Source organism: Fundulus heteroclitus, chromosome 18 (assembly GCF_011125445.2).
Source record: "Fundulus heteroclitus isolate FHET01 chromosome 18, MU-UCD_Fhet_4.1, whole genome shotgun sequence".
Classification (NCBI taxonomy): domain Eukaryota; kingdom Metazoa; phylum Chordata; class Actinopteri; order Cyprinodontiformes; family Fundulidae; genus Fundulus; species Fundulus heteroclitus.
In genome coordinates, this window is record NC_046378.1 from 153,505 (window position 1) to 166,542 (window position 13,038).

Genomic DNA, 13,038 nt, shown 5'->3' on the forward strand with positions numbered 1-13,038 from the left:
TGGCTCTAAAACCCACAGCATCTGCTTCCTGTATGTAGACGTACTCCTGCCCTGAACGCACCTCTCCAGTAAATGGACTGAATGGTCTCACATGATTTATAGTGACAGGTTTTGGTCACATGGAGTTTTCTGTGTGAAAAGAAACCAAACCACAGAAAGTTACAAGTTAACCAACTGATTCAGACCAAAATAAACAAACCATAGGTGTGATGGACCAATCTCCAGATTTCTTACTCCCTCAGCCTCATGGATTCAGTTGCCCTCGTTCTCTTTACATCCTACAGGTTCCCCGATTCCTTCTTCTCAGCTTCTGGGCGCTCGGCTCCAAAGCGCTCCGACACTGACAGAGTTCTACCAGACCAGGCAGAAGCTCCATAAGCAACTGTCTGACCCTGTGCAGCCTTCCTCCTGCTCCTCCTCATCCTCCTGCTGTCACTCCCCTCAGCTTGGCCGCCCGGCCAACCTTGGCTCCTCCCCCACCAAGTTGTTGGGTTCCTCCCCACGAACGTCTGACTGGCTTCAGAAGTCCCCACTTCCAACAATCATTGGTTCCCCTACCAAGGTGAGCGCATACATGGAGGTGGCCCGTGCTACTTTAGCTCAGGAAACCGTCTCTGATTTACCCGTTTCTGTTCAGACCATTTCTGCACCGTTCAAGATCCCCAAAACGCAGGCGTCGTGTAACCTGATGGCCCTGGCCGATAGCCCGCTTCCCAACAAGACGCCGCCGGATTGTCGGGACGTCTGCAGCCATCATTGCAGCCCGTATCTCACAGGACGGGCCGCTGCGCCAGAGGCCAGCAGAACCTTTGGCAGGTATGTGACCGCTGACTTTTCCTCAACCAACAGTTCTTCTATAGCCTGGAACGGCTCCTGCCTTTCAGTCCGTCCCCAAATGTCACACAGCTTATCTAGACTTATGTCATTCTGACACACTGGGTGATCTCTTGTCCAACCGTGTTTCTTTTTGTTCTGACGTCTGTGCTTCCCTCATAGATCCGTCAGCACAGGTCGTCTGTCTGAGCAACCAATCAGAATCACTCTGGGTGGACAAGCCTACCAGGGCAGCACTGACAGCCTGAACGCTGAGCGACCCATGGACACAGGTACATGGCACAGCAGCATGTCCCAGCCTCAGCAATACTTGCCTTAAAGTTCTCTTAGAGCACAAACTTCAACTCTAAATATAATTCTTATTCATATTCATTCCACTTTACTCTGAAACCTTTGGAAATGAGTCTAGTACAACAGATTGGCACTAAATGGAGTGCAGCGGTGTAATTTGATCTCCGTATAAATCCAGCTGCTCTTTGAAGACCTCAGAGGTCGGTCAGAAAACATTAATAAAGTCAGAAAGAAACCCAGCAGATGGGTCGGAAATAAAGTTTAAAGCACACTACATTTTATTTGAAGCCGTCACAGTATTTCTTACATAATTACAGCCGTTATCACACTACATTAGCATTTATTACATCAAGATTATATAAAGTTGGCTTCTAAAACAACTTCTGATGGAGCAATGTTCAAGCCATCTGAAAATGGAGAGTTCTTCACAACTGCTTTAGGGTGCACAAGAAAACGGTCAAGCCACTAATATTTAGTTCCAAGCCCTCATGTGGAATAAGGCACTCTTCTACGATCAGAGAAGTGCTGTGGAGGCTGAAAATGTTCACAGCTCACCCCCATCCCCACAGGGAACCCTGTGACACTCCATTTAGAAACGTGTAATATTTAGATGTTTAGGGGTATAAATATGCTAGTCGGGCATTTTCTATACCTAAAATGATGAGCTGCTAGTGTCTGACATGTCTCCATGCTGTGCAGCCCCCAGCATGGCTCAAGGAAGATCAGCAAGCCCCCGTACTGTCCTTTTCACCGTGGGCTCGCCACCCAGCAGCAGCACGCCGCCTACCTGCAGCCACTTGGGCGCCCGACCTCGCACCACTTCCGGTGAGACTGCAGCCGACCTACGGTCCAAGCACACAGACGGATGTCGGTGTTTTACCTTAAGGCGCCTCTCCGGCTGTCTGTTCTCAGTGGGCTCCAGCAGCTCGGCCGGTTCCCTGTGCTCCACCAGTGGTCGCGTGTGCATGGGCTCTCCCCCGGGCATGGCGTTGGGCTGTTCTCCACCAGGAAGTTTGGGCGTTGGGCAGGCTGTTCCCGGAGCAGACGGAGGACCCAGCAGCCTGCGCTACATTCCCTATGGGACCTCTCCTCCCAGCATGGAAGGATTCATCACGTTTGAGGCCCCAGAGCTGCCAGAAGAGACCCTGATGGAGGTGAGGTGGTGGGCTTTGTAGTTTGTCTGGCCCTTTGTGCCAACAAATGTTGGTGTTGAGTAAAAGCAATGCTTGAGTCACTTTAAAGTTCAAATATCTCTTCCTTTTTAGCTCTGAATAGACACAGTTCACATGTTATCAGGTAGCTTCTCCTCTCTGCTTCCCTTAAAACGTTTTTGTGTTCCTTGGCTCAGCGTGAGCACACAGACACCCTGATGCACCTTCGAATGATGCTCTCCTTCACCGACTGCATTCTTGAGATGGCCGCAGTCCGAGCTGGGGGGGCCGACCTTGGCATGTCGGCGGCCTCCCTCTACCCCCCTCCGGACAGCGTGGTCGTGGACCAGATCAGCCAGCTCAGTAAAGAGTGGGGGTAAGAACCCGGGCCTTATAAATCCAATTAAATAATTACTCATTCAGTCTAAAATGGTGCATCTGGGTTTTGTTTTATGCTGTGACTTTGCTGCCCCCTGCAGGCAGGTGGAGCAGTTGGTGCTCTACATGAAGGCAGCTCAGCTCCTTGCTTCCTCTCTCCATCTGGCAAGGGCTCAGATCAAGTCTGCCAAACTGAATCCATCTACTGCTGTCAAACAAGGTAGGGGCATATCCCTCTCTGCTCCGTCCTTTTATTACGTTCATTGTTGAACTAGAAAATGATCTGACACTGGACAAGACGTCATAATGGTGCGTTCGGACCGACAGCCTGATCAGTGGATTTGCATATTATCCCTATGCATACTGTGGTCAGGAGCGGTAAAACGGCCCGTGGGGCGGTGATTGCTGGAGTTCAGAAATCTGAACCTTTCTGTCAAATCGTGTCGCGTTAATCAATCAGGGACTGGTTATGATTGTGATACATGGTGAAAGAGTGCAGGGAAACAAAGCTTTTTTTTCAGTCAAGGTAGAAAAATCCTGAAGTAAGGAATGCTCTTCAGAGGTTTGTGGGTGGCTTTGAAAAAAGTTGTTTTAAAGGAACTGTTAATTCCTCATCAGTTTTCATTTCATAGCACCAGAACTGGACCAATCAGCTGCCGCTTCTGTGGGCGGGTTGAATAATCTGTCTCTAGGCCTCTTGCTCTGCTCTCTCCCGGTGCTTCTGTGTGAGCCCCATAGCAGGAACCCCGGCACCGTTGTTCTGCTTTTCCCATTGAACGCAGCACTGCGACTCGCTCGGTAAAATCCCGGTCCTCCATGCTGAGTTGAACAGACAAGCGGATAGAAGCTCATCTTATTTGATGGCGCTGTGAAGCTGGTTTTCAATGAGTTTTCAATCTTTCTTCATACATAAAGTGTACCAGATTATAAAGCCCAGTAAACAAAACAGTTATAAGTTAATCAAACTTTAAACGCGTTACAATAACGCCCAACCTTGTTCAGTTGTAACAAGTAAAAAAAAAACAGTCCGTTGGCATATTCACAACTCTCAAAATAGTTCAGTTATAACATCTAAAACATAATACACTGACTTTTTCAGCTCATTCCTCGTCCACAAACTCTTCACCTACACACATGATATTATGGAGAAGCACCGTATGAATTACTCTGACGCGCCTGACTACAGTAGCCGTAACGCTGCAAAATGTTTTAGTATGACACTGGTAAACTACATAGCGCCGTGTACAGTCGCTTCCAGTTCAGTAAGCACAACCACAGTTAATCCATAACTAAGGCGCTGTGAATTATAAGGTGCACTGGCAAAAGTCTAGTTTGTGTCTGGGGTGTGTGGGTTCTGCTCTGATCCTCTCCAAAGACCTGATGGGTTGCTCCGGTCTAGACCTGGCATATAACCACGCAGCAGTTCTAACAAGCCATATCTTTTAGTTTTATTCATTTCATTTTACTTTGCTGCATCAGTGTGCAGAGACTAAAGCTTGTTCTGTCATTTCCTCAGTGGTCAAGAGTTTGAATGAGCGCTACAAAAGCTGCATTGCCTTCTGTCGGCACCTGACGGACAAACTCAACCACTTCTTCTCTGACAAGCAGCGCTTTGTGGATGAGATCAACAGCGTGACGGCTGAGAAGCTCATCTACAACCACGCCGTGGAGATCGTGAGTTTGAAAGGCGACTCGGCGGTAGTTATGTGTGATGAACATGCTGGTAAAGCCTAACGGTTCCATGATGTGTGCTTCAGGTTCAGTCTGCAGCTCTGGATGAGATGTTTAAACAAACGGAGGACATAGCGTACCGCTACAGCAAGGCTGCTATGCTGCTGGACGGCCTCTCCAAGATCCTGCAGGATCCTGCAGATACTGAGAACGTGCTCAAATGTGAGGACGCGTTGGCGGACGTTTAGTTCACTACACAATGCGTGACGGCCATTTCTTAACAGCTGCTTTATTGGCAGGTTTAAAAGATGGATTAAATTAATCCATACTTTACTTTGACTTGCTATAAGAGTCCCAGACAAATGATCTGGGACTCTTATAGTAAGCAGTTGAGCATCATTACTGTCACCGTCAAAGTTTTGAAAGTGGCACATAAAACTACAATGAAAACAGTTCTCACAGACCATTAAATGCAAAAGCTAAAACACTGTAGCCTTCTTACTGTGTATGGAAAAGGCCACAATTAAATCAAAAACACATCAAATGATTAATGTGTCAATGAATTGCAGTTGTTGATACATTGCTAAATGTAAAAGGCTTTCATTTTTTGATTTAGTTTTATTTGCCACATTTTTGTGGTGCTTTAAACACCACAAAATAAATTTTCTTTAATTAACTTCCTTTATTTGATAAGCTAGTGACACTTCAATAGTGCCATGGTAGAATGCAGATTTATTTTATTTTTTTACTTTGACCTCCAAATTGTAAGTAATGAATTGAATATTTGAATATTCAAAAGATTGTTGCCATTTTAAACAATTGTGAAGAGGATGAATGAAGAAATGATTTGCTTTTATTAAAATTTTGACTTGTTAATGTTTAGGTTTTGCCACTTGATGCTCTGCTGTCCTTTTAATCATGATTCTAACGGTGCCTCTGTCGGTTGCAGATAAAGCCAGCGTGGAGCGCAGGATTTCCTCTCTGTGCTACTGTACGGTCACGCTGTACGAGTAGCAGGCGGCACCTGAAGCCCACACAGGGACCGTGGAACAGAGGACGGCGCTCTAAGATTCCTCTCCTGTAGCAGCTCAAGCACTTTTCATTTGTTTTTTTTGTTTTTTTATCTGCGTTTGTCATCAGTTTGTTGTTGTGCGGGCGTTGCTGCCCGACACCTGCGTGATGCACATATTTCCAACCAAAGATGACAGCAGTTCAAGAGGGAACAAAAACAGTTCAAACCAGACGTGGACATTAAAGCATTCTTCTAAAGGTGCTTTTTAATATGCTCTGATGGGGGACGTCTCGTTGGCATGGAAACTCTGGATATCGTTGCTTTTCAGCAGGAAAAAGGAGGATCCACAGCACTGTGAGACGGTGCTGTGGACTCTAAAAAGACTCGTACTCTGGTTGAAGAAACTTTTGAGATTTGATCAGTGCTCCTTTACGTTTGTGTATTTATTTTTAAGTGAGCGCAGACTATTCTGCGTTTCATGAAAACCTCAAGTATTGCAGATGAAGGAAAACTGGGGAAATCCGGTGACTTGCAGCTCATTACATTGACTTTGACTTTAAGAAAAAAAGCCAGCTGCTGTTACATTAACCGGACAGCCATGAGAGCAGAGGATCCTGTAGATTTGTAATCACTTAGGTTTTTTTTATGTTTTAATCTCAAGCACTTTATTGTGGAATAGGAGAAGGAGACAGTTGTGGAAAACCAAAACTGTGAAGACGGGGTGGACGGTTTTCTCCTCACTCCTTGATTCGCCCCTTGCAAACCTGCTTCGCTTACATGATCAATAAGTCACCAGATCGGAGGACAAAATGGACTGCAGGGTGTACACATTCATTAAAGCTTCTCTCCTTTTTATTTTTGTAACAGAGCATCATTTTGAACACTTTGCTTACGACTTGTTGATCATGTAGCTGATGGAAAGGTGGGTTTCATGTGTGCGTCCAGACGTCTGGAGGAGAAGCCAGAAGATGGGCCAAAGCAGCGCCTCCTGCTGCCAGCCGGCTGTCCACTGTAAGCCCTGATGAAGTGAAACTGATCTGTCTCATTACTTGACAAGTTCCAACAATAAGATTCATTTTCCTTACAGATCTAATCAAATGCAGCTTTTTATCTTTTATCAGAACTGTAGCTAATTTCTAAAGAACTAAACTTGGATGTCTGCAAGCTTGTATATAGTTGAATGAGCAGCATGTAATGATTCCCCTTTTTTGTGGGAGTGTGTGTATGAGATCATTCTGAGGGGCGTTGATGCCTCTGCCTGTCGGTCAAAGAGCACAAATCTTTATATGTAGATAGATGAATTTATATTGGTTTTATTTGTTTGCCAAGGGTTTGATAAGAAAAGCGGTCTTTGGCACACCTGGAGCGTGCCGAAGACTGCAACAAAGCTCACAGCAGCTCCACTCTTTCTACCACGACTGTTTGTTGCTGAGATCACGCTCGTTAGCGCTCGTTTAGGACATGACCGGCCTGTGATGTCATTTCCCCTCCCGCTCTGGAGTCTGAACTCGACCATCTCCCCTGCCTTGACCGTTCAGTCCCTCCGCCTCACTCTAGTCATGTGCTGTGTTCTCAACACTGTACTGTGTGTCAGCCAGGCGTGCATTAAGGTCAGTAGTGTCTAGTTAGTGATAGAAAAGGAGGTGCCTTCTTCTGAAAGCACACATAGGCCTACTTCTCTGTACAGGTGTGAATATGTTTATCTGTGTAAAAAGAAAAACTAAGGCGTTTCGGGGCCTATTCCAGATGTACTGCTCTTTTTTTCTAAGCATATCTCAGTTTTTTTCCCTTGATTATTGCAATGAGCTCTGATCAACAAAGCCTTTCACTGCACAAACTAAAGAGGAGAATAAGGTGATTTAAAAAAAAACCCACCTGAACCGTTGTATCATCTTGGACTGTATTAAAACATGGACCACTTTAGATGAAGCATGGGTATCAAGTCTGCGATCTATCCTGTAGAACCTCTAGAACGTTGAATGTATGTACCTTGTGTTGCACCTCTCCAGCTTGAACTGAATGCATATTGATGAGTCAGTCAAAACCTTTATTATACTCTTTCCAAACAATTTTACAAAGTGAAATGTTAACGTTCTCCTAGTTTGATTCCAAGGGGCGTCTCCCTTTGTTATTGATGGAACTCAAATACAGTCTTTGTTGAAAGAAGACATCCAGCTGTGTGTGAGTGATTCTTTCTGTACAGTGTTGCCGCATTATGCATTTATCCAGGCATGGATTCTTTTATTTTATTTATACCATGACCTTTTATGAATAAGCCCTTCACTAAGGTGGTAACCTTCATAAGAGCAACGCTGGAGCTGATGGCTGCAACCTCCTGGCTTCAAGGTGAAACATCCCCTTTATCACATATAGAGTCGGTTGGGGAGCTTAAAGTGTTAATTGGTCAAAAAGTGTAGGATGTGAAATCTGTTCAGCTCATCCATTAATTGTTTTTCCTTGTTTCATGATGCCTACATCATTAGTCCTGATGTCTATAAATGGCTTATAGCTCTGGGTGAAGTCATGTGACCAATGGTACAGGTGAAGACTTGAGACCTAACTCAGACTTGACTAGCAAAACGATAGAATGAAATGGCCACCAGCAAAAATAGGTTTTACTTTAAAAAATGAAATTCATGACCTATGCTGGTCTTGGGAAAAGGAATGAAATAAATAGAATGGGGTAGGCTTGTTTTTTTTGTGTTGCATAATCCGAATATAACAAAATAACAATGTAAACTAAGGCAAATCTATACAACGGTATGAGCATTAAAAATGTAAATGTAAACACAATATTCCCTCTGAAATGCTCTCTGGGTGGCTGTTGGGGAGTTGGTTGTTTTTGCAAACAAGCAAACTGCCACTTCATTGCTCTGACATGAGGCACATCAGGGTACATGAGACTGGACACTGGACCTGGACACCGTCACAAGAACAAGCATTAATCCTTGATGTTCCTACCGCAGTTCCTCAGACACGGGCTGGGCTTTGAGGGGAATGGGGGAATCTGGAAACAGTGATACAGGAGAAAAGCCTGGGAATGATCGTGCATGGTGGATAAGGAGAACAGAACTGAAGCCATGAGGTCAGAGGGTGCCTTTACAGACACAAGCAGCCGTGCTGTCAAATAATCTACAACATAATGGAGGGAGTGGTAGAGCTGTCTTTTCAGGGACTGACATCATGGCACCAAGACTTACTGTGCAACAGGCCGTTGAGCTGATTTTCCAAGATGACGAAGAAAGAAAGGTGATTTGGAGGAGGATATGTTGGTAACTATGAAGACATAAGAGGTCAAAAAGGACAAGCTGCTGCTCAAATGTATCCCTCCTCGCTATTAAATAACAATTTGCTGCCATCTTGTGGCGAGATTTGAGTTGGACGTCATACATTTTGTATCACTACTGTTTTGTAATGTTGCAGCCTGTGGCTGTTTTGGTCGCTCTGCTGCTGTGTGCATGACGTCACTCCCTGCTCCCTGTGCTGCACTAGTAGTTATGTCTGAGTGATTACACCTGTGGTAGCTCTAATAACTGAGAGCTGCTGCACCTGGGAAGAGCACTACACCTTCCTGGCTCTTCCAGTGTGTAAGCGCCAGATTCTTGAAATCCATCCATGAGTAGACCTTCCAGCATTCCTTTTTTATTTAATTTGGGCATTAACTAGTACTCAAGTAGTTACATGGGTTAAACAGTTTTTACTAAAAAGGCATTGTAGAATTATTTGGAATCATGGATAAACTGGAAAAGCTCCTGGAAAGCACAGACCATGACCAAGGCACAGACAGCTGGTTTGGGACCCACTCAGCAAATCATACGGAAATTCCAAGTGGTCACAACATGCCCAGGCAATAATAGGTAACCTGTCAGGAAAAAATAAATAAATCCTGCTGGATCCAGTTGGGGCTCATCATCAACAATGTATAATCATATCCCAACCAAACATCATGCCTTATTCTAAATAGGTTTTATTGAAACACTTGTGTATGAACTCAAACAGAAACAAAAAAACTTTTTGTTATTTTGCTATAACAGCAGTAGCAACAGTGGCCTTAAACTTGTCTTTAAGGCCACTGGGGGTTCACTGCCAGATGGTTAAACATGCTACTCTTTGCTGGCAAATGAAATTAAATAAAGTCGTCCATGCAATAAATATTTGTATATGGGAACAGTGGGAAATATGCACTTGGATTTGATTGTGTTTCGTGTCTTTTGCCCCCTTTCCATTGCCACTCAAAGCCAGAGGCTGTTCATATTCGTTTCCATACACATTTACCCGACTAATATCACTTTCCCCGCACTTTACTTTCCAGGGACTATGGTCCCCAAGCCACCCAGTACTTCTCTGCTTTCCCGGGGCTTGTTCAGGGGGCAGGGTTGTAGGTGCGCAGCAAGAAAAACTGTCCTCCACAAGGGTGGAGTAAGGAGCAGTAAGGTGATGAGGAGTTTACAAACCTATCAGTTCTATAACCTTAATTTATCACAAAAAGTTCTTTTAAAATATGTTTAGGTGAGAAAGAACACCTCCAAACTTCATCTGTGCTGTCAGTTCATCAGGATTACAAACCAATTTGAATGTGTAATTTGCACTCTTCCTGTCTGACCAGTTGGGAAAATGGCAGTCTTGGGAAAAATGTGACGTCATTTAAGAACTGCATCATTTACAGACTATGAACCAAGGGAAAAAAAAGAAAAGATAAAACACTACAGCTTTCGAGACGCAGATGGGCGCACTGTCTCCCGGTCTCTGTCTAAATCAGATGCCAGGATATAGCACTCAGAAATAAGCTGTGCTTTATTTTTTTTTTATTTATACCAACAGGAGTAGAATAGAGTGGAGCCCAGCGGCCCTCTGTGCCCATGGCTCGGACCCTCGACTAGGATCCAGTGCTACCTCCCGGTTCCAAGAAAGACTAGTGGCTTTCATCCAGAGAGCATAACCATCCACTGTGTCCTGCACACTAACCTGTTCCTTTCCCTTCTACTGGGTCCCGAGTACCTGCCAGCCTGTTCCAACCCATCTAAAACCCGCTGCTGTAATAAAACTCTTAACTGCTCCTTGTGACTCGGCTGAATCATTGAGGAACTCATTGGGAATTTTTTTTAACACATACCTAATTCTCTTTTGCTATTTTAGCAAATTAATGAAGAGAAGCAATTATGTAAAAGGCAAACTAGGCACAGGTGCTGTGAAGCAGCAATAGTTTTAAACTGTATGTAGAGGACTTTAGTTTTATTCTGAGTTCTGGAACTATGTCACACTGTATCATTCCTAAAATAAAGTTTGATTCATTTCGTCATCTGCCATCTTCCCTCAGCTTCCTTCACTATTTGGCTCTTTGGTCTGTATCACTGGACCAACAGAATCACATGAAACAATCAAAAACCACAAGGTTTCCACACAAAACTCCTTTCTAATTAACTTCAAATGGGAGAGTAGTGAATGTGCTAGGAGGGATTTTCAATGGCTTTCTAAAAAGTTGCCTTGGATTGTGAATAACAGCAGCCATCCATTTTCTCATGCTCTACATCCTCATTGAGAAGCTGGACACTCCCTGGATGAGTCTCCTGTTCATCTCAGACAAACCCAGAGTCCACGGGACAAACATGCTCGCACACAAGGGGGAACTTAGAATGACTAAGAAGCCTAACATGCATATTATATTATGCTATTAGAAGTCTGGCATTCCTGAAGACAACTCAAAATTGCGTAGAGAGAACCTGCAAATTCCTCAGAATTCAAACCTAGAACCCTCTTACAACAGTATTAGTAAGTGCTCCAATGTACATCCCATGAAAAGTGACACTTGAATAAAATGTTTTATTCAATTGGGTTTTAATTCAGTTTATTTGTACAGAACTTATTCACAACAAGTGTATCAAGGCACTTTACAAAAAAATAAAAAATAATTCAACCTAACTTAAAGAAAAAACACATGTCAGTTACATACATATTCCAATTTGATCCTAGTCATGAAAGGTCAGTCCATTCGTCATGTAGTGTGGATTGTTTACAGGACCAAAGTGTCGACGGGAACTCCAGGGCAGCATTAAGAATAGAAGGATTTAATAATAATGCAAGGCAAAACTTGCAGTCAGGCACAAGACGTGCAGAAAATTAGGTTAAGAAGAATTCAGCAATAAGCAATGAGAAGCGCTGAGCTTAAACACTGAGGCAAGCGGATAATGGGTGTAGCTGAGTTAATTGAGGTGAATGTGGTCTGGAGCAACTGAGACAGAAAAAAAAAGCAGGAAGACTAAAGGAGGAAACTAAAGAAAATGAATGAAGCTGAACAGTGATACAGAGTAACCATCAAACCAAGGGGAAAATCTAACATAAAAATAATTCCAAACACAAGAATAAACTACAAAATGAACACAAAGGAACACACTAATGTGACAACACATTAGAGTACATAACAGGAACATGATAAAAACAGAGGCACAAAACAAACACATAAGGGACTGGCAACATTATTATTCAAATTGGCAACAATAAATTTCCATCTAGAAAATTCAGCAAATTACTTCAGGTATAATCAAACTGACTATTTGTCAACTTTTTACATAACTCGACAAGTTGAATTTGAAACATATCCATGAGTTTAGTGCTGTTTAACCATCGGCAAGCTGATCAATAGTTATATTACCCATAATGCCCTAAGCTTAAGAACGAGAATGGCCCTGTCACAATACTCAAACTACACCCTACACCACTCTATGAAGTGTGCACCTGGTGGAAGTACACTTAAAGGTTGGAGTGCGCAGGTTACAAGTGTGCAAAAATGGCGAATTGGGACACTATGGGTTACGTCATCGAAGTTCTGCGTCATAACTGCGACACCAAAAATGACGGCCTGTCAATGGTTTTGCAGTCTTTACAGCAAAAAATTATTAATTTTCAACAAACAATCGTTTTGAGGAGATTAACGTGCACGATGTGAGAGGATTGGGCGTAGCAGAACGGGTATTGCCACAAATGAAAAATGAATGGAAAATAATTTTGTTAACATATATACCGAAAATAAATCTAAACTAATAAAAATATGTTGTGTGCCTTTCATTAATGATAGCACCTTGTTATGGTCTTTTTTTCTTGTGATACAGAAATATATAATATTTGTTTATTAAACTTCTTAAAACTTCATCAACTTCTGCTGCTACTGGTTGCTTACTTTTTTTGGAAACAGTCACTTTCAGACAAAACAAACTCAACAAATAGACATGCAACACGCTGCCACTTTCAGACATTTTAAAGTGCACATAGAATAAAGCAGATACAATAAAACTAAACCGGCTGCCTATTTTAGGGAACACTTTTTACTTGGTGAGGTGGTCAACAAGTCTCCCAAACAGATCCAGCATTCTAAATATTTGTCCCAGCCAGGCTCTTCTCTGGTCATCGCTCTACATGTTCCCTCAACCTTCCCTAGGTCCTCTTCTGGACTTATGTTTCCTTCCCATTCCATAACATGTATTATATTATTTCATTGCAAAAAAATATAATAAACTAAACTTGTGTCACTGTCCAAATATTTCTGAGCCTAACTATATATATATATAGGGGCGGGGCTACATACCACTCTGAAGAATCGGGACACACTGCGCACTCACACCCTCAGCGGGAACGCGCATTTGAGGGCCACCGTAGACAAGGGTGGAAGTGCGAGTGTTGGGACAGGACCAACATCATCAAAGTTCT

General features: G+C 43.3%; 1 protein-coding gene across 1 annotated transcript in view; it reads left to right on the top strand.

The window, feature by feature from the left end:
• Positions 1 to 7,505, top strand: part of ulk2 (unc-51 like autophagy activating kinase 2) — a 30,026-nt gene extending 22,521 nt beyond the window's left edge. The window contains exons 18-27 of the mRNA XM_012878710.3: positions 285 to 562; positions 638 to 816; positions 997 to 1,106; positions 1,825 to 1,950; positions 2,038 to 2,279; positions 2,474 to 2,652; positions 2,756 to 2,874; positions 4,171 to 4,328; positions 4,412 to 4,547; positions 5,275 to 7,505. Of these exons, the coding sequence (XP_012734164.2) occupies positions 285 to 562; positions 638 to 816; positions 997 to 1,106; positions 1,825 to 1,950; positions 2,038 to 2,279; positions 2,474 to 2,652; positions 2,756 to 2,874; positions 4,171 to 4,328; positions 4,412 to 4,547; positions 5,275 to 5,339 (1,592 nt within the window). The 3' untranslated portion in view covers positions 5,340 to 7,505. The remainder of the gene's footprint in view (positions 1 to 284; positions 563 to 637; positions 817 to 996; positions 1,107 to 1,824; positions 1,951 to 2,037; positions 2,280 to 2,473; positions 2,653 to 2,755; positions 2,875 to 4,170; positions 4,329 to 4,411; positions 4,548 to 5,274) is intronic.
• The last annotated feature ends 5,533 nt before the right edge of the window (positions 7,506 to 13,038 follow it).